The 26329-nt window shown below is 63.1% G+C and overlaps 1 protein-coding gene across 2 annotated transcripts in view; it reads left to right on the forward strand.

Annotated features, from left to right (window-relative positions):
• The window catches only part of COL5A1 (collagen type V alpha 1 chain), a 149734-nt gene extending 123714 nt beyond the window's left edge, over window positions 1-26020 (forward strand). Inside the window, exons 44-66 of one of the 2 annotated variants that reach the window (XM_045883480.3) lie at window positions 634-687; window positions 1544-1597; window positions 1696-1803; window positions 2953-3006; window positions 3095-3202; window positions 4306-4359; window positions 5152-5259; window positions 5868-5921; window positions 6215-6268; window positions 7455-7508; window positions 8148-8201; window positions 8894-9001; window positions 9076-9129; window positions 9217-9270; window positions 10224-10331; window positions 11790-11843; window positions 12860-12895; window positions 13305-13358; window positions 13946-14201; window positions 14487-14599; window positions 16684-16752; window positions 20268-20501; window positions 25321-26020. In XM_045883480.3, the coding sequence (XP_045739436.1) occupies window positions 634-687; window positions 1544-1597; window positions 1696-1803; window positions 2953-3006; window positions 3095-3202; window positions 4306-4359; window positions 5152-5259; window positions 5868-5921; window positions 6215-6268; window positions 7455-7508; window positions 8148-8201; window positions 8894-9001; window positions 9076-9129; window positions 9217-9270; window positions 10224-10331; window positions 11790-11843; window positions 12860-12895; window positions 13305-13358; window positions 13946-14201; window positions 14487-14599; window positions 16684-16752; window positions 20268-20501; window positions 25321-25467 (2043 nt within the window). In that variant the 3' untranslated portion in view covers window positions 25468-26020. Of the gene's footprint in view, window positions 1-633; window positions 688-1543; window positions 1598-1695; window positions 1804-2952; window positions 3007-3094; window positions 3203-4305; window positions 4360-5151; window positions 5260-5867; window positions 5922-6214; window positions 6269-7454; window positions 7509-8147; window positions 8202-8893; window positions 9002-9075; window positions 9130-9216; window positions 9271-10223; window positions 10332-11789; window positions 11844-12859; window positions 12896-13304; window positions 13359-13945; window positions 14202-14486; window positions 14600-16683; window positions 16753-16814; window positions 16884-20267; window positions 20502-25320 lie in introns of both variants that reach the window. The other variant, XM_045883481.3, reaches the window with a different exon arrangement.
• The last annotated feature ends 309 nt before the right edge of the window (window positions 26021-26329 follow it).

Here is a 26329-nt window from a genome sequence, read left to right on the forward strand (position 1 = left end):
ATGCGTCACGTCGGTTCTGAGTGTGGAGCCGATGTAATGAGGTTTTACTCAGGATCTATTTTTAAATGTCTTCACTTGAATTATCCCAGACCCCCTTTTGTTGGGAGCCTGCTTTATAATTCCAGCGCTATTACTGTGGGAGCTTATATTTTATCCCTCATTCGGTGAGGACAATGAAATTTAGCTCTGTGGTTTAACCTTCCATCTATGTCGGCTCTCCGGTGACCGTTCCGACTGGGTCACCTGTGTGCACGGGACACCTCCTCTCGGGGCAGGGCGCAGCTCCGCACAGCGGATGCGGAGGCTTTAATAACTGCTCTGGAGCTCAGTAGCCAAGCTATCCCGTTACCGCCTTGCTCTGCACGCCCCCCGCTTGACAAACAAAGTAAATATTTTCACTGTGATTCTCAGATCCACTAAAATCCTGTACCGTGTGAGCTCAAGGCCTCGCGCCCCGTTCACTGTGGTATTAGAAGGGAAGTCAACTCAGTTTATGGAAACGTCTCTTCCTAGGAACGTCCTCGGGCCGGCCTGGAGAGGAGATTAATCTTAATCCCCAAGAAAAATTAATTACGGGGAGCAGATAACATGCAGACAGCTCAGGGCTAATGGACCTTCCTCGTCTTCCCACAGGGAGAGATCGGGGAGCCTGGACAGAAGGGGAGCAAGGGGGACAAGGGCGAGCAGGTACGGGGCCACGCGCGCTCACCGCAGGGCTAACGGTGTCCTTGACCCAACCACATCGGCAGCCTGTAGCAGGACACGGCTGCTGGGCTTCCTTTCCCGCTGGAACTCGTGTGTGGGTGGTGGGCACGCACACGTGCCCTCGGGGGTGTGTGCGTAGATGCACACGTATGTTCATATCCGAGCGAATCTCTCGCTAACGGACGAGCAGGAAGCATTCGCAGGCTTCGTTGAATAGAGCCGGGGGGGCGTGTCGACTGTGCGGTGTTGGGTTCCGTAGGCCTGGGTCACGGCCGCCCTGCGACGCTCAGGGCGCGGGCACCCTGCTAGAGCCGCACCTTGACCGGTGCCTCTTCATTTGTCCGCTCGGAAGTCCTAGTGTGTCCCTTGGCTGCTGGCTCCCTCCTGGAAGTGCGGGCCTGCGTGCTCTCGGCTGCGCAGCCGGGCCTTCCTGCCGCCCGGTGCTGGGCGTGCTCCCCGAGGGCAGTGCTCTCCGGCCCCCCCTTGCCTCCCTCTCTCACTCGCTGCCTGTGCCAGCGCTGGAGTGTGTGTGGGGACGCGTGGGGGCCGGCGTCACACCGCTGGGCGTGGACTCCAGTCGGGTCCTAGCTCTGCGTGGGCGAGCCGCCCGGTGTCCAGCCTTGTTTTTAAAACAGGGCCTCTGGGGCCCATGTCCTGGGAGTGTGGCAGGAGCTAAGATGATGCACAGTGGCCGCCCCCCCAACCCGTCCTCGACATTGGGCTGGACTCTTCCCTGGACCGCCACACACGGGGGCTGAGCTGATGGCCTCGGACCGTGGTCCCCCTGGGTCTCCGCTGTGATCCAGGAAGCAACCGCATCTCTGTCTTTCCCCCACAGGGTCCACCCGGGCCCACCGGTCCACAGGGCCCCATCGGACAGCCAGGCCCCTCCGTGAGTATCTGTGCTCAGGGCCCTCTCTACATCCCGAGCCCCTTGAGCTGGTGGGGTACGGGCAGCTCTCCTCATCCACACCCCACTCTCTCCTACAGGGAGCCGATGGCGAGCCAGGCCCTCGCGGCCAGCAAGGCCTCTTCGGGCAGAAAGGTGACGAAGGTCCAAGAGGTTTTCCTGGGCCCCCTGGGCCAGTGGGGCTGCAGGTAACTGAAGGGTTTGTCGGGGGCGGGGGGCTGCTGGTCTACCTCGGACGCTCCTGATCTTTGCTGTGTCTGCCCCTCTCTTTCTCTTCCCCTCTTCCCTCCCTCTTCCCTTCCCTCTCCCTCCCCTCCCCTTCTCCCTTTCCTTCCCTTCCCTCCTCCTCCCCTCTACTCCCCCTCCCCTTCCCTTCCCCTCTTCCCTGCTCTCTCCCTTCCACCCCCTCACCCTCTACTCCCCCTCCCCTCCTCCATCCCCTCTCCCTTCCCCCTCCCCTCTTCCCTCCTCTCCCCTTCCCTCCCCTTTTCCCTCCCCTCCCTTCCCCCTCCCCTTCCCTCCCCTCTCCCCTCCCCTTCCTTCCCCTCTCCTCCTGACATTAGAAGAGTGGGGAATCTAAGACCAGGCTTTGGGGACCTCCCAGGACTTCCTCATTCATTGAAAGCCATGCCAGTCCCCATAATTTCAGGCGTGTCCATATTTGCGTCTCTTAACGAGTGATATGACTCCCAGAGCTCATTGTAGAGATGCTGGAAGTGAAGTGATTGACCAGTTGTAAACACGTAAAGGAAAACTTCCGTATGGACCACCCAGGGAGGGTGGCCTTGAGCGCTCAGGCACGTTTCAGCTCCGAACCTTCACACGCGTGTATTCACGTGCTCGGAGGTGCATGGGTGGTTTCATTGGGCTTTTGGAAAACCTGAATCCCGTTTTGTGTATAGCAAGTTTGTGCACAGCTTCTCCCATTTCCTTTTACGAGTTGTGTTCCGTGTTGTTAAATGTGCTTCGGACGTGTCCCTTTTTATTTATTTTTGAAGACGTGACTTTTAGTCTCTGCATCGGGTGCCAGCATATGGTGGCGACATGATTTATTCGGACATATCCCTGCTGTTGGCTCATTAGGTTTTACTGTTTAATGGGACACTGCAGCCAGCGCCTTGGTCCATAAATCTCCAAGTACTCTCTAATGATGTCCTCGGGCTAATTCTGAGACTTGGCATCATGGGGGTGTCCTCCCATTTGGCCGCACGCTTAGAAGCACGCTCAGAGGCTCTCGGAAGCCGCCTGGCACCGTGGCGGGGAAACCGCGAAAGCCATGTGGGTACTGGGGTGGCGCAGTGCTGACCCGCTAAGTTTCTGCTGTGTTCCTGCCCCAGGGCCTGCCGGGACCTCCCGGAGAGAAGGGGGAGACCGGGGACGTGGGTCAGATGGTAAGTGTGCCCGGGACGCCCTAACCTCCTGTTCTGATTTGGTCATGGTTTGCATTTTGTCTGTGCTCAATGGTTCTCCTTCCCCTAGGGTCCCCCAGGTCCCCCCGGCCCCCGAGGACCCTCTGGAGCTCCAGGCGCTGATGGGCCGCAAGGGCCTCCGGGCGGGATAGGCAATCCTGGTGCTGTGGGAGAGAAGGTGAGCCTCACCCCTTCCTGCTGTAGCGTTGTCTGATGCGCGAGTGCGCGCGGGGAGCCCGGGGCTGTGTGTGTGTGTGTGTGTGTCCAGCTGCGGATACGGAGACACGCAGGGTGGGCCTGGGCCATTCCTGTCCAATGCACTTTGACACTTAGCAGATCTGTGCGGTGCAGGTGGGAGCTCTGACCCCTGTTCGCCATGGCCTTCAGGCCCCACCCCTTCTCCGGGATCTAGCTGATGGGTCTACTTCTCCAGCCCTGGAACTGCTTTGGTGGGGGGCTACCTTTACTGTTCCCATTGTGGTCAATTCTGTACTCCTGTAGCCTGGGGTCCTATCTGATCTGATTAATTTTAGGGCGTGGGTCCTAGGGATGCCTCAGTGAGCATGGTGGGCTTCTGTGCATGCACATATGTGTGTGTGCCCATACATGCGTGTGTGGGGCGGGCAGGACTCCCCTGCAGCGCTCATGAGTGTGCATTTCTTCTAACACTTATCCTACTTCCTTGGGATAAAAGGAATGCAACTGACATGCTTCCATTCATTTGCATTCCCTGTACACTGTTTCCAGAACTTTCTGACTTCAGCCTATAAAATTGGAAGAAGTTCTCCATCACTGCTCATTTTTTATGATACGAGAATTACAGAGAAATGTATCCTGCTAAGACCACAGATTAATGATGCCCTGCTTCTGCTCAGAGGCATCTTCCTTCCAGGCTCCTGCCTCTGCCTGGCGGTTGCACCCTCTGAGCATGCTCTGCTGCTTTCTGTCTGCCTCTGCCTGGCCCTTCCCTCCTGTGCTGTCCTCCCAGCCCTTCCACTGGCTTCTCGTGATTCTCCCCCAGAACTCACTTGCAGCGTCGTCCGTGACGCTCCGTGTACTGTGGTCACCTCCTCCATGTGACTGTCAGAGCTTGCCAGTGTCACTTCTCCTGACATGGATGTGTCTGCCCTCTGATCCTGGGGGCTGTCAGAGAGCAGTGACCGCTCTCTCACCCCAGGCCCCCCACTCCTAGGGCCTGACAACAGGGAGGAGTTGCTAAATGCTTGGAGCTGAGGCCCCTGCTCCCTGTGCCACCATAACCATGTCCTGTTTCCTCCTTAGGGTGAGCCTGGTGAAGCTGGGGAGCCTGGCCTGCCTGGAGAAGGGGGCCCCCCGGTGAGTGGACTCGGGGAGCGGGGGTTGAGCACCACCATGGACCTCTGCTGGATGGGAAGCTCACACTCTGCCTCAGTTTTCCCGTCCATGAGATGGGGGCCAAGTCTCCCCTCATGCTTACCTCCTGGAATTACTGTAACAAAATGGAGTGAGATGGGGGTTGAATACATGTGTGTGTCTGTGTGGGCGAGCATGCCTGAGTGTGCACACGTTTGTGCATGTGTGCAAGCGTGAGTGCATATGTGTGTGCATGAGCATGCCTGTGTGTAGGTGCATGCATTTGCACATGTGTGCAAGCGTGAGTGCCATGAACACCCATGAGCGAAGCCTGTGAGTTGCTCTGCCATTTGTGGTGTTCCAGACCCATAACGTGGGTACGATTGTCCCCTCATCAGCCCAGATCTGGAAGATTCTGACCTCAGGTCAGATGGGCATTCTTTCCAGGCCAGCCTGTGGGAGACTCTAGGGCCCAGGAGGCGGTTGGTGGACAAAGGTCTCCTGGGCCTCTAACTGTTCCCTCCACCTGCAAACCAGGGAGTGGCCTGAGTCCCTTTAGCCCCTCCTACCCAGAAGCTTTACCTCTCAGGGCCCCCGTAAGCCAGTGGGGCCCGACTGTGTAGGGAGCTGCTGAGGGCTGGGGAGCACGAGCAGTGGCTGGTCCCCCCCAGTGTGGGGCCCGTCAGGCACTTGCTGTCCCATGCATGGGAACAAGGGGCCATGCCTGAGGCCAGCACTGCGCTTCGGGAAATGGAGCCCGGCTCTGAGGACACTGACGCTGGCCTTCCCCTCCAGGGGCCCAAAGGAGAAAGAGGTGAGAAGGGCGAATCAGGCCCTTCAGGTGCAGCTGGACCCCCTGGACCCAAAGGCCCCCCTGGGGATGACGGACCCAAAGGCAGCCCCGTGAGTAGCTCCAAGATGTGCCAGCGCCCTGAAGCTGCTGGAGCTCTGTGCTTAGCTTATTCTCATTCACTGGCAGTGCGCTAAAGCCTCCCGACTGCTACGGGTCTGGGGTCACATATCTAAAGTGTAGAGGTCTTATCCCCGCTGCCAAGCCAGAGCCATGGAGGTGAGGAAGAGGAGCTGTGGGGTGGGCGGCCGTGGGGGCTGATGCGCGGAGCCCGGGTAGCTCGCTGTCATGCGCTGCGTGAACAGCGGTCTATGTGGACGCCCCCTTTCCATGGCCTGCCCTGGCTTTGCCTCAGGAGGGGGTTCTGCACGGCGGCACATTCTAGAAGCCTGAAGGTCTGGGCTCCATCTCAGCCTGGAGCTCTGGGAGCAGAAGCGCGGGCAAGGCGCCTGTCCTCTGCGTGCCCGGAAGCAGAGCGCTGAGCCCATCTTGCCTGGGGTGTGGTGTCGCTGGGATGAGGTGATGCCCTCCTGGTGTCAGGATGGAGGGTGTTGCAGGGGCTGGGTGAGGCAGGGGTCTGCGGGGATGTGGCCGTGGCAGCTCGGTGGGTGAGGGCCCAGATGTGCCTGTTTTGTGCATGTGTGCGTTTTCGTCCCTTCAGGGCCCTGTTGGTTTTCCCGGAGATCCTGGTCCTCCTGGGGAGCCTGGCCCCGCGGTAGGTGTTTAGGGCCACCGAGCCCCTTCCCCCCCCCATAGCCCTCCACCTGCCTTTGCCAGCCCCAGTTCTTTCTCTTTGGGTGTCTTTTATGAATTCTCTTTGGGGCACGGTGCTCTCCCAAGTGGCATCCAGGTGGTGCTGGTTAGAGAGCACGTTCCCGCTTGAGCTTGCTGTACCTGAACCACCCAGACGGACTTGGATTCTCAGGAAGGGGATGGGGATGCAGAGGGCGCTGGTGTGTGACTCGGGTGCCATCAGGAGGCAGAAGGAACCTGCTTTTGTCCCCACAGGGTCAAGATGGCCCCCCTGGTGACAAAGGGGACGATGGTGAGGCCGGACAAACGGTGAGTCCCTTCGTCAGCTCCAGGGACCCCGGCACAGCTTCCTGGTGGGGATGCCGGGCACTTGGGGATTTGCAGCTTGCTTTATTCATCTCTGAGAAAAACCCAAGCCCAGTTACCTTGTAGAATCAGCTCTTAACCATGACAGGGGACTGTGAGCCCCCTGCAGGCTGTGCCCATGGTTTGGCACTCACCGCCAGGGAGTCCGTGATCGCCCCAAGCCTACCTGTGAACGTCAGGATGGCCTTATTTCTGCCTCATCGGGCTGGCGCCTCTCCTCCCAAGGGCTCTACCCAGACCAGCCCCTGGGGCTGAGCTCACACTAGACCTTACCGCTTACACCTGACACTGAGCCGCGCCCAGTGGTTCTCCCCTGGGGACGGATGGCATCCGTCACCGATTTCCCTCACCCCCACCCTGCGCCAACCAGGCGGGGATTTCCTCCATGCAGGCCCACTAGGTTCAGATGAGCAGCAAGCAAAGAAAGCTTAGGGACACCAGCTCAGAGGCCAGGTCCCCCGAGAGATGCCCGAGGTCCCCCTGCCCCCTGGCCTGTGACTTGGGATGACCCTCATCCTCCCTGTGCCTCGGGGGGTCCACTTCTGTAGAAGGGGATGTTTGCGGGGGGGCGGTCCGGACGGAGCCCGTCCCCGAGTACCCAGAGTAATTGCTGTGCGGAGGGAAAGTGTTCTTTCAAGATGTGGCAACATGGGTGCCCGGCCGCTCGGTCTGTTAAGCGTCCGCCTCTTGGTTTCGGCTTAGGGAGTGGCCCCAGGGTCGTGAGTTCAAGCCCTGCATCGGGCTCTGTGCTCAGTGGGGAGTCTGCATGAGGACTCTCTCCCTCTGCCTCCCACCCCCGCTTGTGTGCTCACACTCTCTCTCAAATAAATAAATCTTTACAAAAACATAAAATGCGGCCACACTGCGATGTGAGCCAGGCCTGCCCACAGAGCTGCGGCACCAGCCCCCAGTGCAGAGGTCCAAGCAGAGGTCAAGTACAGCATGACTTCACCTGGGACTTCTCGCGGCAGCTCCACAGGAAGAGAGGTGGCCTCAGGGCTGGCCGAGGACAGAGGACACTGGGGACTCTGTGTTTTGTCAGCCTCACACCAGCTCTGTCTGACCTCACGCCATGCCTCTGTCTGACCGACCCTGATTCCCAAACTCTGTGTTCTCTCTCTGACACCAGGGATCCCCAGGCCCTACTGGTGAACCGGGACCGTCGGGGCCTCCAGGAAAAAGGGTAAATGATGCTGCAAGCTGTTCTCGCCCACCAGCTTCCCGCAGGAGGCCCCCCACCCCTACCCCCGGCGCCCTCCACCCAGCCCCGCGTGCTCTCGGCCATCCTGGTGGGGAAAAGCCTTCTGTCTGTGGTTTGTGCTCCAGCCCCGCCATGTCATCAGCCCTCGGACCTGCTAGGCGCATCGCCCCCGGCTTTTGGGAGAGGCCAAGATGCCATCAGTCATGCCCATCGTGGGGGAAAGGCACCCACGAGGCCGGAAAAAGCCTTGCCCCCTGGGTCAGACCTTTCTCCAAAGTCCGAGCAGGCGAAACAGCATTTCTCTACACGTGGAATACTTAGCCTTGCCCGTGCTGTGGGAAGCTGGCCCGTCTGGTGTGTGACTGGGAATGGGGCCCCAGCATTGCGGGCTGCCAGAGGCAGTCCCGGATGGACTCCGAGGCTTTGCCCAGAACTGGGGTCCCTGGGACTCATTCTGACGGCCTCGTCATGGCTGGCCAGGGGCCCACGAGCCCCCTCCCCACCCTCCCGGCCCTCCCTCCCCACCCGTCGAGCCCAGGCCTGTTTCCCTCCAGATAGTGAGCTCATCGCTTTGCCTTCTGCAAGCAGCCCCTCACGTGCTGTTCCCTTGCTCTGTTTCAGGGCCCCCCAGGCCCCGCAGGCCCCGAAGGCAGACAGGGAGAGAAGGGAGCCAAGGTAACGTGCTTCTCTGCCCAGCTGGGACTACAGAGCTTCCAGAAGCTTCTCCACTTGTGTGATGGCCGAGTGGGGTGGGGATTGGAGAGGTGTGCACCCAGGACCCCCACACGGGCAGCGGAGAGCTCTCACCACCCATGGGGTGGGAGGCAGCTTGCCCACAGGCCGTCGGCCCCTCCAGCCTGAAGAAGGGGAGTAGGTGCTGGGGTACTCGGCCGGGTGCTTGACCTGCAGCCGCCTCCCTGAGCCATGCCCACCGCGGGGCTGAGCAGAAGGCGGGGCGCCCATGCCGAGCTGCTCACCTGCGGCCTGGTGCCCAGGGTCCTCGAGGGGCTGCTCCCTGTGATGCCCATGGCCCGCTCTGCCTCCTGGAGCTGTCCTGGCGGGAACTGAGGCAGGGGTGGGAGCCGCCGAGCCCTGTGCGCACCTAGGAAATGGTGGCCGTGCCCACCATGAGTGCAGGGCTGCCCGGAAAGGCTGTGGTGGCCGGGTCGCTGGAGACTGGGGAGCTCTGCTGGCTGAGGAATTTAGGGGGAAGAAGAATGGGTCAGGGCGGCTCCTGTAAAGAACGTGGAGAACCTGGGGCAGCCCCAGGGATCTGGGGGCGTCTGCGGTTCTCGGAGCGGTGGTCCTGGGCCAGGGTGGCCACAGCCTCAAGCATCTCTGTCCCACTGTGTCCTTGCGCCCTGCAGGGGGAAGCTGGCTTGGAAGGCCCTCCTGGGAAGACTGGCCCCATTGGGCCCCAGGGGGCCCCCGGGAAGCCCGGGCCTGATGGCCTGCGAGGGATCCCAGGCCCTGTGGTGAGTGGATGGGGGCCAGGGAGGGGCGGCCGCTGCAGGGGAGGGGCTCATGCTGACGGCCCCTTGTGTTTCAGGGTGAGCAAGGTCTCCCGGGCTCCCCGGGCCCCGATGGCCCCCCTGGACCCATGGTGAGTGATGACCCCAGGGACGCTCCCCGGCAGTGGTGGAGGGTGGAGTTGGGGAGGACAGCTCTGATCCTGCCATCTCCTCCACAGGGTCCCCCAGGACTCCCTGGCCTCAAAGGAGATTCTGGCCCCAAAGGGGAAAAGGTAAGACGGGAGTCAGGTGCCTCTGAGGCTGTAACTCGGGGCCCCTCAGACACACGGGGTTTCAAACTACCAGTCAACTGTCCGGCAAGTGCCCGCCGCAAGCTGGGGATGGGTCCTGGGAGGCCGAGAACCACAACCGGCCTGTGCCATGTGGGACACTGGGTCCCTGCCCTCGGCGGGAGACCCCAGAGGCCCACATGCAGGTCCTGGCAGAGGGGCATCCAGGGTCCAAGGAGCGCGCCCACTCTGGACACAGTGGCCCGGGATGCTTCCCACACGGAAAGTGCCGGGACTCCGCAGCAAGGCAAAGCCCGTTCACTTTCTCCAGTTGGGGGTGACTTTTTCTGCTCATGTGGATTTATTGACAAGTGTAAAGCACATCCACAAACCAGACAGTTGCATCTGAAGGGCTGGGGTGTCTGTTTCTTTTCTACTACGGTGCCTATCACCACTCAACCTCTAGAAAAGCCCTTCTAGAACTTTCTGCAGACTCATGTAAAACAAACACGTGTAAGCCTATGTAGAGAGTTTTTCTTGAAAAATAAAAATCATAATGAATTATTACAGTATCTGTAATACTCAGTAACTTTTTCACTGATGTCCATAGATGTTTCTGTGCCCTATAATAAAAGGTACACACTTTGACCATACAAAAACTGGACAATGCCTATAAGACACACACAAACGTCCCTCGGGAAGACTCCATGTTCCCACGTTGGTCTGTATCTGGACCTGTGTCTCCCCATCTCTTTAGGTGTGACGTTTACCGAAGTCCAGCCATGTCACACCTGCTGTCTTGTCCCTTGACCTGCCTTTGGGTGGGTCCCCCCACCGGGAGGAGTTGGCCGGTGGTTCCCGTGGCAGGGACTTGCTGCCCCAGCCAGCCAGCCCACGGGGTTGGCGGTGAGACGTGGCCACAGTGAGCACCCCTTCCTGCCTTTGTTCGCCAACAGGGCCATCCAGGCTTGATTGGACTCATCGGACCTCCAGGTGAACAGGGTGAAAAGGGTGACCGTGGTCTCCCCGGCCCCCAGGGCTCCTCTGGCCCTAAGGGAGAACAGGTGCGTCAGGTGGTGCCCCCCTCCCCCAGCGTGGCTCCTCACAGGTGGTGAGAAGCATCTTATAACCTGGTGCCCAGTGGACCTGAGGCCAGTTAGAGCTGGAAGGACGTCCTCACGTCCATCAGCTCTGGATGGGAATGGCGGAGCGGACGGCCCGCCCAGGTGCACAGGGAGTGGGGAGGAGTAAAGTGTGGCCGGCCCTAGCTTGACCGGCCACCAGCAGCTCCTTCCGTGTGGCCCCGCTGGCCTCAGAGGGGAGGCCGGTTCACCTCACGGCCACGCAAAGGCCTCTGACCCAGCTAACAGCCCACGTCACTGGCGAGGCTCGGGCCATGTTTGCCAGACACGGGGGGCAGGGCCTGCACCCTGAGCCCGGATGTGCACACATGGCCCCAGGCTTCCTTGGGAACCACAGTCGCCGACTGAGTCTGCACCCCCAGCAAACCACAGCGTTGCAAACCTTTGCCAGAGAGTTCCTCCCTGCCCTGCACCAGTGAACTGCTTGACGTGGACTCCATGGTCAGGGGGAGGGTGATGGGTGCCTTAGAGGTGGGCGGGGGCACGTGGCCGGCGTGCCACGTCTGTGCCCCTCCCACGTGAGGGCTTCATTCCAGGTATGAATCACTGCTTCCCAAGGTGCGTGTGCTCTTATCTGTGCCCCTGTTGGGCCATGCCAGGCCTGCAAGGACACAGGTCTCGGGAGGCAGAGCCAGGGAGGTGGGGAATGAAGTAGGACTCGTGTGGGGCCCCATACGGTCCTAGGGTGATGTCCTTGGAAGCCCTGCTTCATCCGCCACCGCTCTCCCTGTGGCATCGACCATTTCCCCTAAATGAGTGCTGTCCAGGGCGTGGTAGCCCAGTGACCTTGAGAATTAGGAAGATGTCCGGGGTCTCTGCCCCCAAAGTAAGCCCCGCTCTGTGCCCTCACCATAAGCCGGTCCCAGCAGCGTCCCGGGTGGGAGGTGCTGGCTCGAGAATCTCTCAGATTCTGACGACGATGAGCTGCCCTGGTCCCCATGGTGGAGGTGGGGGGCAGGGTGCCTGCTCTCAGCCTCCCTCTGCCCCGGCTGTCACTTCAGCCCCTGTGGGAGGGTCATGTGGGATCGGGTTCCAGGTGGAATGAGTCTTAGGGCCCCCATACAGCAGGGGTGCTGGGTATGAAAAGTAGTGTGCATCCCCCGCCGCACCAGCTGGCCTGGCCTGCGTGGACTGAGGGTCTGACCAGAGGCTGTGAGCCCCCGGGCAGCCAGGCCGGGGTGGTCAGCCTCCTGGCGCATGTTCGGGCTCCACCAGGCCCCATAAGGAGAGATGGCTCCCCTTCAAGGCAGTCGGCCCCTCGTTGGAGGGCATCAGCTAGGGGAGAGACCACGAGCACAGAGAGTCACAGTTTCTAGGCAGGAGTGCGCGTCTGTGAACCTCCTTGTGTGATGGTCTAACTGGTTGTCTGCTCCTTTTCAGGGCATCACTGGACCTTCTGGCCCGATCGGTCCCCCGGGCCCTCCCGGCTTGCCGGTGTGTATCTGGGAGGGGTGGGTGGCCCCGGTTCATTCTGGGGACAGCAGGGAGGCAGGCAAGCCTTGGCCGTGGACCTCAGAGCGCAGAGGGAGGATTATGGGACAGTCAGGAGCCCCAGGGCTGGGCCCATCCCCGAGTGGACGTGGGGTCCGGGGTGGATTTGCCCATCACCTCCACGTCGTGGCCCTGAGGGACAGAAGCAAGGAAGTGGGGTCTCTGGGCCCTGGATTCAGGCAGGGGAGGCAGGCATTTCAGGAAACATGGATGTACCACCACAGACATTCTGGGTCAAGGTGAGGAAGTTGTCTCCATCGGCGTGAGCAGGACTGCCCGGCCCAGACAAGAGGGGTTGGGGGCTACCCGTAGGGCATCCCCCACATTGCTGGGCCATCTGGCATGCCAAAGCCATCCTGCAGGTCTGTGAACCTCCACTCGCCCCTCCTGGGCCTGGGTCCACGAGGCCCAAGGTGGCCCCGTGATCCGACGCCGGCCCTGGGTCCACGAGGCCCAAGGTGGCCCCACGATCCGACGCCGGCCCTGGGTCCACGAGGCCCAAGGTGGCCCCGCGATCCGACGCCGGCCCTGGGTCCACGAGGCCCAAGGTGGCCCCGTGATCTAACACTGGCCCTGCCTCCATGAGGCCCAAGGTGGCCCCGCGATCTGATGCTGGCCCTGGGTCCATGAGACCCAAGGTGGCCCCGCGATCCGATGCTGGCCCCTGCTCTCCCTCCGAGTCTGGCTGCCTGAACTGTGGTTTCCTGGCTGGGGTGGGCACGGGGGCAGGATGACTGGGGTCAGACAGGACCATCCTCTGCCTCCATGTGGCTGAGCGCCAGCCGTACCCCCTGCCCCCTGAGTCAAGCAAGTGCAAGCCTAGACTCCTGGGAAAGGGGGTTCGGGTGCAGGCTGGGGGTGAAGAGTTAGCCAGGCCTGAGCAGGACTGTGGGTCAGGACAGGCGCCCAGAGGTGAAGGGGTGCCTGCTCATTGATGCTCTGTCCCCCACTCTCTACAGGGTCCTCCTGGGCCAAAAGGTGCTAAGGGCTCCTCGGTAAGTGGTGTGCACCCCAAATAGGCCCCTTCTGCCCTGAGCGAGGGGGTGTGTCCCCCTCGATGACCACCATCCTGGACCCTCTTCCCCCCTTGACTGGTGCTCATGCATCTCCTCCAGTGCTGGCTGTCCCGAGCATGTCCCCTGCTGGGGTTGCTGCAGACCACCGCATGTGGGCTATTGCCCCCACCTGAGCGGGGTGGTGCCCCTAAGTTCCCGTCTTGGGGCGTCAGGCTCTTCCATCTGGCACTGGGGATGGGAGGGTCCCTGCCATCCTGCCCCCTGGCACGTTAGACTGCGCCCCTCACAGTCTCCGTGCCAGTTTCTGGGGATCCTTCTGGAGCGCAGAGTGGGTTTAGGTCCCATCAGGCCTCGGTGATGAGGGTTGGTTCTCTTTTCTCTTTCCCAGGGTCCCACTGGCCCGAAGGGTGAGGCGGGCCACCCAGGACCCCCCGGCCCGCCGGTGAGTAGCCTTCGAAGACTTGGAGGTGGGGATGGGGGCTCTCTGGACACTGAGGCAGTGGTGGGAGCATGTGTGTGTGCTGTTCACTTTCCAGAGCTTGGTGGGGGGAGTCTGGGCGCCAGAGGGAGAGAGTGTGTGCGTGTGCGGGCTGTGACAGTGGGCAGCATCTGACAAGGCCCCCGGGGGACGGGTGGGGGCCGTGATGAGCCAGATCGCGGGGCGTCCTCCATGGGTCACCCTGGTTGGCCGTGCAGCCTCTCGATTCCTGTCTCCATCCTCGGCTGGGGCTCCCACACCTGCAGGCATTCGCGTGGCTCCACTGTGTGTGGCCCCAGGCTGGGCTGCAGAGGCCGGGGAGAGCCGGTTGCTTTGAGCCCAGCTGAGGCTCGAACCCCAGGCCGCGGTCCGGAGGAGGGAGGTGCGCGTGCAGGCGAGGCCCGGCAGTGGGGTTGGGCGTGCGGCGCTCGGGAGCAGGAAAGAGGGAGGAAAAGCAGGCCGAGGAGATGGGCGTCTGCAGCCAGATCACGGGGCCCCGGCTGCCCTGGTGCCGCTCCCACTGGGACCCACCCAGTCCTGTCCACACGCAGGGTCCCCCTGGCGAGGTCATCCAGCCCCTGCCAATCCAGGCGTCCAGGACCCGGCGGAACATCGACGCCAGCCAGCTGCTGGATGACGCGGCCGGTGAGAACTACGTGGACTACGCGGACGGCATGGAGGAGATCTTCGGCTCGCTCAACTCCCTGAAGCTGGAGATAGAGCAGATGAAGCGGCCCCTGGGCACGCAGCAGAACCCCGCCCGCACGTGCAAGGACCTGCAGCTCTGCCACCCCGACTTCCCGGACGGTAGGGGCCCGCGGGGCCCATGGCGGGTGGGTGCGGGGCAGCCTGCGCGGCGGGAAAGACACAGCGTCCGTGTCCCTGTCTGTGCTACGCGCTGCCCGGGCATCTCGCCCGGAAGCCGACGGAGGCTCGCAGGACGGAACCAAGTCTCGGGAGGCCAGGGAAGGGGGGCAAGAGAAGGCTCCCCTTCAAGGCAGCCGGCCCCTCGTCAGCTGCGCTGACAGGTTGCAGCTGCTTCTGGAACCATGCAGGGAGCCGCTCACGAATCCTCTCCCTGTCGCCGTCCAGGTGAATACTGGGTGGATCCTAACCAGGGGTGCTCCAGAGATTCCTTCAAAGTTTACTGCAACTTCACAGCCGGAGGGGCGACGTGCGTCTTCCCCGACAAGAAGTCCGAGGGGGTGAGTGCCTGCCTCCCCGACTGCCTTCCCGTCACGGCGGGAACGGTTTCAAAGCCGAGGTTTCTCCCCCAGAAGTAGACCTGAGCCGCGGGACGGGGTGGGCACAGCCTGGTGCTGTGGCAGGTGAGGGGACGGCCAGCCCCACATGGGGATTTCAACCGCTGGGTGCTCAGCTCCTTCCTGAAATGACCCCACAAGTCTGCCCTCAGACCAACCTGAAACCCATAGGGTGGCCTTTGGGCCAAGTCCACAGCCCCCCAGATGCATCTTTGAGAGGCTGGCGTTTGCCTCGGTTCTCGGTGTTGGCGGACATCTGGGCACCCGCTCCTGTCTCTCCCGAGGGCAGCGCGTGTGTCTGAAGTCTGTTCCAGATGGAATCTTGGTCAGCGAGGTTCTGATGCACAGAGAGTTGCGAGCACATCGAATAACAGTCCCCTCCGTGGGGGGTCTTTGTGTGTGTGCAGTTGGGAGTGAATGTGCATGGGGACACAGGCGTGCGGCCGGCGTGTGTGTGCGTGGGGACGTGGGCTGCTTTCCCCTTGGGTGCAGGACAGGTGAGGTGGACAAGGTCTAACTGCAAGATGACCGCGACGCAGCGCCGTCTGCATGGGGCCTGCTCAGACCGCCACAACGCCCCCCAGGCGGCCGGCTGTCCAGGCAGGTTGTGGCCTGGTGCGGGAGGAGCTGGGAGGCCTGTGGTCTGCAGGGGCGCCATCCCCTCACCCCTACATCTCACTGTCACTGTGGGGAGCTCCAGCACCCCTGGACAGAAGGCCCGGCCACGGGGGCAGGGGCTCCACCATGACAGGCACGATTTGGGGACCCCTGTTTTATATACACGCTCCCCAACCTGAAATTTGAAATCCTCGGTAACCTGTATGCCCGCAACAAACAGCCTGATGTTCAAAAAGAAAATACAAGCCTCGGGACTCTCCCGTTTGGCAGAGCCCCAGGAGGAAGTTCAGGTGGAAAAATCACTGTTTCTCATCTTTTTTGTGGCTGTCTGTCCCCAACACGTGGCCTTGCTGCTGGAGAACTAGTGGGCACCCCAGGAGCCCGAGCTGGTGGTGTAGCTGGGCGGACAGCAGGCTGGGGGGCTGAGTGACCCCCACTGCTCCGTGTTCTTCCTCGGGCTCAGCCCCGTGAGAGTAGGGACCCTCCACCGGTCGCCTGCACCTGTGGCCCTGGTCCCAGCGGAGGCCGTGCGCATGTTGTCTGAGCGCTGACATGGGCGGGTCTGGAAGCCCACACGAGAGAGCGGATGGGCCCCTCTTCCTCCCACAGGCCCTTTTCCCTCCCCTGCATGCGACCAGCTCAGAGGGGAGCCCAGGGGGACAGAACAGGGAGTCAGAGTCCTGCTTCCCCGCTGTGCACGACTAGGTCCAGGCAGAGCAGAGGCCTGTGGGCCCGTCCCTTGTGCTCCCCGGCTCTGCAGCGAGTGGCTCCCCGTTTCTGCCTCTGGAGCCCGCAGCAGGCCCTCCTCTTAGAGGAGGGGTCACGCATTCACTCCCCACAGCGTTCCTGAGCCTGCTCGGTGCTAGGCCTGTCCTTGGGAATTGCTCCTGGGCCCCGTGCAGAGCAGACCCCCAAGTGGGAGCCCTCCCCTCCCATGGGTGGGGGGCAGATGCCGTCCCTCCCGATGACGATGGTCAGCTTCACGCTGTGTCTTCAGGGAGGCCTTGCCCACCACACAGAGCCACGCAGGACACACGCATCAAATGAGAGTAGATGAGAGGGAGGCTGTGTGTCCTTCCCTTGGCCTGTCCGGGTCCATGCTGGCTCTTACTGTCCTGAGTGCCTTTGGTGCCAGGCAGGCGTCCACCGCTCAGCAGTTCGGAAGCCCTGGCCCTGCACGAGAGGCTGGGTGTGCATACATGCACGGCAGGCCCCCCCTCTCCCTGTCCTCAGTGCAGTCTGCCCCAGGGCGAGCACCCCGACTCCACGGGAACCCCCCGGCCATGGGGGGCGAGGCACGGGCGGGAGAAGGCATGTCTGCAGGTGGGCGAGTGCTCCTCGTGGTGGTGGGAGAAGTAACCCTGTCCTTCTCTGTTTCTCTCCCTCCCACCTCCCCGCTCGATGTTTAGGCCAGGATCACTTCTTGGCCCAAAGAAAACCCGGGTTCCTGGTTCAGTGAATTCAAGCGTGGTAAACTGGTAAGGCGGCCTCTGGCTTCTCCGTGGTTGTCCTTCAAACGCGCCCGTTTCGTATCTTGCAGAGTAAAATGGCCCGCTGGCCCAAAGAGCAACCTTCTACCTGGTATAGTCAGTACAAGCGAGGGTCCCTGGTAAGTGGCCGCCGGGGCGCTGCCCGCTTGCCGCACGGCCTGGCTCGCGGCTCTGCATGGCACTCGTGGCCGCCGTGTGCGCACCTGCTCTCGCCCCTTCGGCCGAGCTGCTCCACGGCACATGACAGCCAGACTCCGCATCGGCGCCCTCGCCCACCACCCACGACGAGAGTTCATTCGGCCTGGGAGCAGGGGGACGGGAGCCCGGGGATGGTTTTCCAGTCCCGTCTAGGTCGGGAGCTGGGTGCTCGGGGTGCCCAGAGCCACAGCTGGGTGCCACCAGGAGTTGGAAGCAGACACCAGGAGCTGGAGGGTTTTATCTTGCTCAGTCCTCGTGGGCGGGTTGGGTGAGGCGGGTCCTGGACCACTAAACCACGAGTTCTTCCCAGGACACGGGCCACTGAGGTCATTCCCCTGCGGCTGCCCGGTGAGGGGGCCGTCCCTGATTGCCCACCCGGCCGTGGGTTGCTCCGTGCGCCCACATGACTCGGTTAGTCCCCACTGTAACTCCCAGGGAGCTGGTCTCAGTAATCCGTCCCAGAATTGGAAAGACACTTGCATCCCTTGAAGGGAGCGAAGGTGACGTTCTGTCGCCGGCCCAGAGATGGAGCCGTGCGGACTCCTTCATACCAGGCCCGCGGCTGGCCTGTACGCTCGGGCATGTTGCCCTGACCGTCCCAGGGGTTTGGTCCGGGCGCTTCCCTGGAACAGCACGTGGAGCCCTGTGCCCTCTTCCTAGCAGGTGAAAGGCCAAGGGTCCAGGATGCGGACGCGTTGCAGGCACCTGACTGTGCTCCTTGCCTTCACGTCCTCAGATCTGGTCATTCCCCTGCTACACGCCCCGGGGGGGGCGGTCCTTTGTCACCCAGAAGCCATGCCGTGGAAGCTCCGTGGCCTCCCGCAGGCCATGTGCCATCACTGCGGGCACCGTGGCCTCCTGGGGGGACACAGAGGCCATGTCCCCCAAGGACTCCCAGAGCGGTGGCTTCCAGCCGGCCTTTGCCCTGTCCCACCTCTCAAGGCCCCTCGCTCTTCTACCTCGAGGCACTTCATGGCTAACAACACCGCACGCGCTCCGTGTCCTTGATTCCAAGCCACTCGGGCTCTTTGCAGACACTCTGAAGGTCCGCGTCCGCGCTCGCCTTGCCCCGTCTGCGGAGACTTCCTTCCATCTCTCTGCATGGACGGCAGGCCTCTCGCCTGCTTCTCCCCCTGCTCTTCCTCCTCCCTCCGCCCCTGTTGTGCTTGCCTCCAAAAGAGCAGCTACACACAGAAGGACCTGCCTCGGACGCCCCCTCAGCGCGGGCGGGCCCAGTGAGGGCGGGTCAGGCGAGCCCGGGACCCGGACGGGGCAGCCGGGTGCCCCTTGTGGCCCCGCACCCCAGCACCTCACTCACAACACCCACTTTCCGCCACCGATCCGGGGAGCCCGCCTCCCACCTCTGTCCCGTTTCAGACTTTAGACGGAGCTTAGAGGCAAAGGGACGGCCCCAGCGGAAACCAGCTTTTCCTTTGGGTTTTCCCGCTGCCGTATTGCCAGCTCTCTGGGACTGTCCTAGTGGACAGGACACAGATGCAGGTCCCTTCCTGAAGAAATAGCCTCCTTCTCCGGACCGGGCTGCTCTGGCCGTAGCCCATAGGATGATCGTGCAGAGCCTCTTTCCCCCTGGGAGGGCAGGGGCTCACGGCGGGGGCCCGGGACTCCCACCCGGGGCCCGCGGCTCAGCCCTGGGGGCTTCAGGTCCTTCTGTGTCCCGCGCTGCTCGCTGGCCTGTCCCCACGCATGCATGCTACCTCCAGTCAGTCGAGCTTCCTCCCAGAAGGAGCACCTGATGGCCCGGATTGCCGGTTGGTATTCAGTTGTCCTCCTCAGGGTCCGGCCGAGACGTGTGCGGTCGCTGCGTGCAAAGCCGGTGCTGGCCGGCAGCCTGGTGCCCCCCGGCCCAGGCGGGGAGGGGCAGGGTCTCTGGCCGGGCCCCCGCCCCCGCGCCCTCTGGTTCTGTATACGCGTATGTGAGTGAGCGGGCAGCATGGGCCTCGATTCGCCCTCGTGTGTCCTGTTGTGTGGCTGTCGTGGGGCGTCGGGCCAGGGCCTGGGACAGCAGTGGTGTGGCCGCAGCCATGCAGGGAGGGACTGCCCTCTGCTGACGCCCGGGACCTCCCGGGCACCCTCCACCTCCCGCGGAGAGGGCCTGCAGGCGCTGCGGCTGGGGAGGGGGCCGAGCCTCGTCTGGGGCGGGAGGCACCCACGTCCCTGGCCGTGTCGGGCTGTTCAGAAGGCTGGCGTCTGCAAGGACGCAGAAACTGAGGCCCGCCCCACGCCCGTCCCGCGCCCATCCCGCACCCTGTCGAGCTCTGTAGCCCATAACTGGGGGGAGCCGGTGACGCCGGCGAAGGCTCTTGAGAAGGGGCACGTCATCAGTGATGCCCTGCTCTGGGCTTGCTGTCAGAGGGTGGGTCTTTCCAGGGAGGGTCACGTCCCCAGAGCGCCCCCGGCTGCCCCCTCTCGGCGTGGGCCATTGCTGAGTCCCCGTCCCCAGGCCAGGAAGGCCTGCTCTGCTTCCCCCTGGGTTCTGTGCCCTAAAAAGGCAGGCACGGCCTTTCCTGAGTGCCATTCTGTGGCTCCCCTCTGCCTGCAGGAAGGCACCCGGCCGCCCCGGCCCTCCGGCTCGCGGCCCGATGGCTCAGGCCCCTATTGCTTCCGTAGGACCTAGCACCCCGTGCATCACTCCAGGCCGGCCCGAGTCAGCCCCGGGCCCCCTGCCCTCTCTATCTGCAGTTCTCACGGCTCCCTGGCCAGGGCCTAGGACATCACGGGTGCCCAGCGAATGGTTTTCATCTATTACCGTAATCCCACGAGTGCCTTCCTTTGGCCGGCCTCCGGGCACAGTGATGGGAGCTCGAGGCCACGTGTCCGCCCTCAGGGTGCTCATAGTCCAGGGAGGGCTGCAGCCCAGGCACCGGGAGCCTGTGACACAGGGCTCCAGAGCTGGTGTGGAGGGCCTTACAGCCCAGGAGGGAAAATAGACAGTGAGCCAGGCTAAGGTGGGGAAGGGCACCTCACCCGGGCAGGCTTCCCTGAGGAGGCGGCCCGTGACCTGAGCCCTGGAGGAGGAGGCACCAGCCAGGCCAGGAGGGACAGGAGCGTTGTGTAGGTCTCTGAAAGAAATGAGGTGCATGTCCCTCTGTTCCAGGGAGCCCCCAAGAGAGCCAGTGTGTCGTGTTCTGGCCTTGGGGGCCTGGTTGTGCGGCACATGCCCAGGGCAGTGCCCTCGGCACGGCTCACGCTCTGGAGGAGACAGCACGTGGACGAAGCTTGTGGAGGCTGGGCCGCGAGGGGGGCCCTGTCCCCTCACTGCTGAGCAGCCCCTCCTGTCCCCCTAGCTCTCCTACGTGGACGCCGAGGGCAACCCCGTGGGCGTGGTCCAGATGACCTTCCTGCGGCTGCTGAGTGCCTCCGCCCACCAGAACATCACCTACAACTGCTACCAGTCGGTGGCCTGGCAGGACGCAGCCACGGGCGGCTACGACAAGGCCATGCGCTTCCTGGGCTCTAACGACGAGGAGATGTCCTATGACAATAGCCCCTACATCCGCGCCCTGGTGGACGGCTGCGCTGTGAGTGTCCCATGGAGCTACGCGGGGCGGGGCGCGGGACCCGGGAGAGCGCACCCCTGGCAGGAAAGGCTGGGGAGCCGGCTCTGCGGCCCTGGCCGGCTGTGACCCGAAGCCCATGTCAGTCCGGCCTGGAATCAGCAGCTCTCCTCAGGCAGCGCCTCCCCAGGAGTGGCCAGGACACAGGTTGTGCTGGGCGGTGCTCTGCGGGTCCAGGGCCCGCATCAGCCCCCGAGGTCGCCCAGCCACGCTAGGTCGTGCCCGGGCCCCGTCCGCCTGCCAGGAAGGGCCGAGCTGCTCCGCAGGCCTGACAGGAGGCTTGCTCAGCCCACACGGCCTGTCAGGGCTGGAGTTGCGTTCGCTCTCCGGGCCCCGGGCCCCGGGATGCTTGCCCTCCTCTGCGCCCCCACCTCTGGCCTCCCAGAGTGAGGCCAGGGTCCCCACCGAGGGCCAGCTCCTCGGGACCGTACCTCCAGGGGCTGCCGTCAACCCGGGCAGGTCTGAGCTGCGTCCTGGTGTCTCTGTAGCCATGTCCCGGGGGTCCGGTCCTGTTGAAATCCTCAGGCACGTCCCTCGTGTGGCCTTTGAGAGGCTGGAGGTGGGGTTGCCAAGAAGCATCGTCTCTGCGAGTCCTTCTGTCCCGTCTCAACATCGGGCCACCTGTTCTGAATTCAGAGGCCCTGCCCGAGGTGCCCGGGCCAGCCCCCCCGGGGACAGGGCTAGCGTGGGCTCCAGCCCTGCTCTATGTCCAGGGCCGGCCCCTCGAAGGGCCTCCCTCTGGGCCAGCACACGATACCCCTTTCTAGAAGGGGCTGTGCTCTCACCGTGTGGCCCAGAAGCTCTTCTGGACCCTCTTAGCACCAGCTCCAGACAGGGTCCTTCCCGCAGATTTCCAGGTGGGCAAAGCATCTGAGAGTTCTTCTCGTTGGCCCAGCGGCCCTCCCCTTTGTCCCCCACCCCACCTTCTGAACAGAGCAGTCAGGGCATCTGTCAGCTGGTCACAGTGCGTCTGAGGCCAGGGAGAGGCGTGCCCGAGCACTGAGCTGCACCCCCTGGGCTCCTGCCCCTGGGTTAGTGCGTCCTCCCCGGCCCGTCACAGCGTGCATGGGATGTGACCGTTTTCCCTAATGTCTGCTGTGGCGGTCCGGTGCCGTCCAGGCCAGGCCCGAGCGGAAGGCCCTGCGGGGCATCTGGGTCCTGCGGGAAAGTGAGCGCGCAGAGCCGCCTGGTAGCCGCTGAGAGCAGGACCCAGGCTCACCGCTTGCCTCCCACCCTGGCTGGTGCCCTTGGACTGGGCAGCACCCTCCAGCCCTGGGGAGCTCCGTTCCTGTTCCTCACCCCGGGGCCACCTTGGGGATTATGGGCGAGGGCACCCAGCGGGCAGGCTTCCCTGGAGTGCCCTGCCCCCCTTCCCTGCTTCCATGCACCCTGGGATTTGTGTGGGTCAGTCCTACGGTCCGACTGGGATGTGCAAGACTCATCCCTGAGTAAAGCAGAGGAGTCCAACCCCCTGGGAAGGGATTGCCACCGGCATCTGCTTGCGCTCCTGACGTGCACCCCGAGCTCCTTGAGAAGGTCATGAGGCAGCAGGGAGAATTATCCCTGCGTCTCTGCCTCCTACAAGTGGGGCTCCTGCTCCATCGGGCTGTCCCAGAAGCACGTCTCATCTCGCCTCCAAAGCTTGGGACTGTGTTCAGCCCGCCGGAAGCCCCAGAAGAATCCTCCGTTCCTGGGACTGTTTCTGACAACAGGGGCGCACGAGGCTAAGGCCGTGAAGGTGGAGACAGGAGGAGTCTCCTATGGCAGAGGCAGGACCCCGGGGATAAGCCCTTGAGTTGGGCTTGGAGCATGCCGGCTTCCGTGCACCTTCACACCTTCACTCCTGAGAGAGTGCTGCCGGGGAGGAGACAGTGCCCTGGCCCCTCGGTGGTCAAGTCTGGACTCTGCCACGGTCCTCTGCGTGTCTCTGGAGGCCGTGGCGAGACCCAAGCTCTCGGGACAGGAAGACTGGACGCTGGGCCGGGAAGATGGCCGTTTCCTCCTCAGGCGGTTTTGCTTCTGGAGAGAAAAGAGCCGACCCCTGAAAAGGAGGAGAGCAAAGGTCTCCGAGCAGAAAGCCTGCTGTGCGGGCTGGACCGGGAATTTGGGTGGAGGGCGGGGCTCACAGAACAGGGAGGTGGGGCATGGGGGCGCGCCTGGGGAGTCGTGCTCGGCGAACCCCATGCCCCCAAAAAGTTCAGCCCAATTTGAAAAATCGCAGCCCCCCCCCCCCCCCAGTAACTGTGGAGGGGCCCCTGCCTCCAGACGCGCGCTGGTGGTAGAGAGGCCCGCCTCGGCCCTCGGGCGCGGGAGGCTGGCTGGAGTCGTGTAGCGAGGGCCAAAGAACCGGGGTTCCCTCAGACGTTCTGGGCTGTGTGGCCTGAGTGAGGGGCCCCTGAGCGGGCACGGCCCTGCACACAGACACATCACCTGGCGAGAGGCCCAAGGAGCTGTGCCACATAAATCTGGTTGTCCGTGCAGCTCTGTGCACCCTCGGGGGCCGTTTCCAGCCCGTAATGGTTATTTACGCCTCCGGAATAACGGGGTACAGAGCGGCAGGTGAGCGTGCGGCCTGCTTAAACACACCCTCTCTAAGAGCTCTGATAGGTGCAGCCATGGGCCCCGTAAATCCAGGAGAAACACCCTGTCAGCTCAGCAAACGCCGCCGTCCCTTGCGTGGGGAGGGGAGGCGGATGCCAGCCCCGCAAAGGCCGGTTGGCCCACCCTCCTGCGGGAGGAAGAGCCGGTGGGGCGCTGCCCTGCTGGCCGGCTCGCCGCTGGGAAGGCGCAGGCCGCCCGCAGCCGAGGTCCATGGGTCCCACAGCAGCCCCGCCTTCTAGCGGCCGGGAAGGCCGGGCCAGCCGTCCCACCTGATCCCTACTGTGCGGTGTCCGACGGTGAGGACAGGGGCAGAGGCAGAGCTTAGGCGGGCGGCGTTGGGGGCTGGCGTGGCTGGAGGAGGCATGAGCCATCCCGTATGTGCTGCGCCAGGCCGGGCCCAGGCCACGTGGTTAGAAAGCGCCAGCATCCGTGGCCTCGAGGTCCTGGTCGTCCCCGAGCAGTCCTTCAGGACGGCGCCCACGTCAGGAGGGGTCAGACTCAGTTCCTGAGGGTCGGAAACCTGGGAGTGGCTCAGCCGGTGGCTCGGGCCCAGAGCGTCTCGGTCAGCTCGGGCTGTGTAACAAAACACCCCAGACTGGTGGCTGGGCCACGGCAGCCATGGGCTTCTCACGGCTCTGGAGGCTGGAAGCCGAGGTCGGGTGCTGGCGCGGGCGGGCCCAGGGGACGGGACAGCCTGCTTCGGGGCCGCAGACAGTCGCATTCCCGCTGCGGCCTCCTGCGGTGGAGAGAGCGGCTAGCTTTCTGGTCACTTCTTGTCAGAGCACCACCGTCATGACCTAGTCACCTCCCAAAGGCCCTGCCTCCAGACACCCTCACATTGTAGATGGGACGTCAACACCTAGACTGTGGGGGGACGCAGGCATTCGGTGGCTAGCACGGTGCTGTGTGGCCACGGGGCTGCTCTCCGGGGAGGGCCGCTGGCCTGGGGCTGCGGGGTCTGTTCAGTTCCTGCCCCACGGGCCCCTCCGCAGGGCTGCCCGGCCGGTGGCCTCCCCGAAGAGTGATGGGGGCAGGCCAGAAGCCGGGGCCCTCGTGCACACCTCCACCCGTGGAGTGGAAGCCACTTTGTGGCTGCTCCACTTCCCGTGGCTTCCCGCGTGCCATCCACGGGGCCGGCCGCCCTGACCCCCGTTCCACAGGAGGGAATAAGGCCTCCAGAGGCTCTGCGTTCCTCCTTCAGGACGTGGATGGTGCCGGGAGACCCTCCCCGGGGCCAGACCCCACTGAGAGTGTGGCTCTGCTCTGGGTGGGAAGGAGAGATAGCCGCTCGTCCTGGACGGCGACGGGGTGTGTCTGTGAGGGTCTGTGGGGCAGACGCCCCCACTGGGGACCCTCGCCTCGGGGGATGTAGATGGGAGGACAGGCCCGTTTAGCCTCAGGTGGGAGCGTCCTGTGTGCTCAGAGCTGAGTGACCGGGGCGACCCTGCACCTCCCCTCCCTGTGCTCTGACGTGTGGCCAGGCAGGGGAGTGAAGACACCTCTCCTGGGAAAGTTCTGGCACCTTCCTGGGGTTCACCCTTCTCCTTAGTAAGGTGGGGCTTGCATCCTGACCCGGGGCTGAGTGGAGGGTGACACGAGATGCTCGTGGAGGTTAAACAGACCGAGCAAGGGACTCACCGCAGCGCAGTGCTCCCTCCCTGTGCCATCCCTGGCCCTCTGTGCCTCAGTTTACCCAGTACTCCTCTAGACCAGGGAGTGGGTCAGGTTCCCTCCTCTTCTCACACTTGTGGGTGTGGAGTCCTCTTACTTCTGGGTGTGATTGCCAAGGGCAGGACCGGCCATCAGCCCTCACTGTCTGAGAATTCTTCATTTTGAACAAGGAGCTGGTATCCGGGTATACTCCGGCGGAGCTGCGTTTTCTGTGGCTGGTCCTGATGCGGCTGCCTTGGGGTGTCCCAGCTGGCAGGGGAGCGCGTGCTTCCGGGACTGGGGCGAGGGTTAAGTGGGAGGTCGTGAGGTGGGAGGCGCTGCCTTCCCTGGTCTGGCACGTGTCCCTCCCTCCACCTGCCCTGAGAGACGGCGCAAACCCACTTTCTCTCCGCAGCTGGTCTGGGCGCGCGCGGGAGCCGGGAGCGGGGCGGGTGGGGCGGGGGCGGCTCAGCCCCGCCAGGTGCCTCCCCCGCCCCCTCTTACTGACACGTGCCTCTCTTCTGCTTCCCAGATGAGGAAAGGGTACCAGAAGACCGTCCTGGAGATCGACACACCCAAGGTAGAGCAAGTACCCATTGTGGACATCATGTTCAATGATTTCGGTGAAGCGTCACAGAAATTTGGATTTGAAGTGGGGCCGGCTTGCTTCCTGGGCTAGGAGCCGCGAGCCCGGCCCCCAAGAGCAACCTCGTGACCTCAGCGCGCCGTTTGCGGGCGTCCTGGACAGTGAAGGCCCCTCGTCCCTCCCCCGACCTCGTCTGCGCCCGGCTCCGCACCGAGCCAGACCCCAAACCCACAGAGAGCAAAGGGAAAGAGCCGAGTCCCCCACCCCGGAGCCGAATCACATGACCTAGACGGCCCCCAGCCACCGGGCCCCACCGCTTTGTCAGCCCCGTTCCGTCCCCACCGCACGCCGCAGGGACCAGGACCGGGTCACACTTCTTGCCACCGAGCCGGCCGATCTGACGCCTGCATGGAGAGGCCGCTGGGCCCGGGCGCGGGGCTGCAGTATTTGGAGATCACTTTTTTTTTTAATTCAACTTGAAGATGTGTATTTCCCCTGACCTTCAAAAAATGTTCAGAGGCAAGCCTCGTAAAGGTCATCCCCACCCAGCCAGAGCCTCTGTTTTCAACTACACGATCCATTCATGGGCCAAATGTCATTCTGCATGTGCCTTTCCGATGGATTAAAGGTGCTTTCGTCTTTGTGAGTTTTAAGTAAATATTTGTATTGTATTGTCATAAATGTTCAGTGTCCCCGACTTTCAATCACGCATGTCAGCCCGGCGTCGGTCCCACTGGGGGGGTGGGGGAAGGGGGGGCGTCCAGTTCTGGTGAGAAAGGGGCATCCCCCTTCCCCACTGGCCAAGAACGTGCAATAAGGTGGAGGTCTGCCCAGGGCAGCAGGAGGGCACGCTGCCGTTTGAACAGCGGGTGCCTGGGCCCCTATTCAGATAATTTTTTGGTGAGCTCTGGATTTTTTTTTTTTTTTTAATGGAGAGGAAAAAAAAAAGAACTTG

The sequence above is a fragment of the Mirounga angustirostris genome, unplaced genomic scaffold (genome assembly GCF_029215605.1).
Source record: "Mirounga angustirostris isolate CCGP_5_RB_7025 unplaced genomic scaffold, mMirAng1.0.hap1 SCAF_15, whole genome shotgun sequence".
NCBI lineage: Eukaryota > Metazoa > Chordata > Mammalia > Carnivora > Phocidae > Mirounga > Mirounga angustirostris.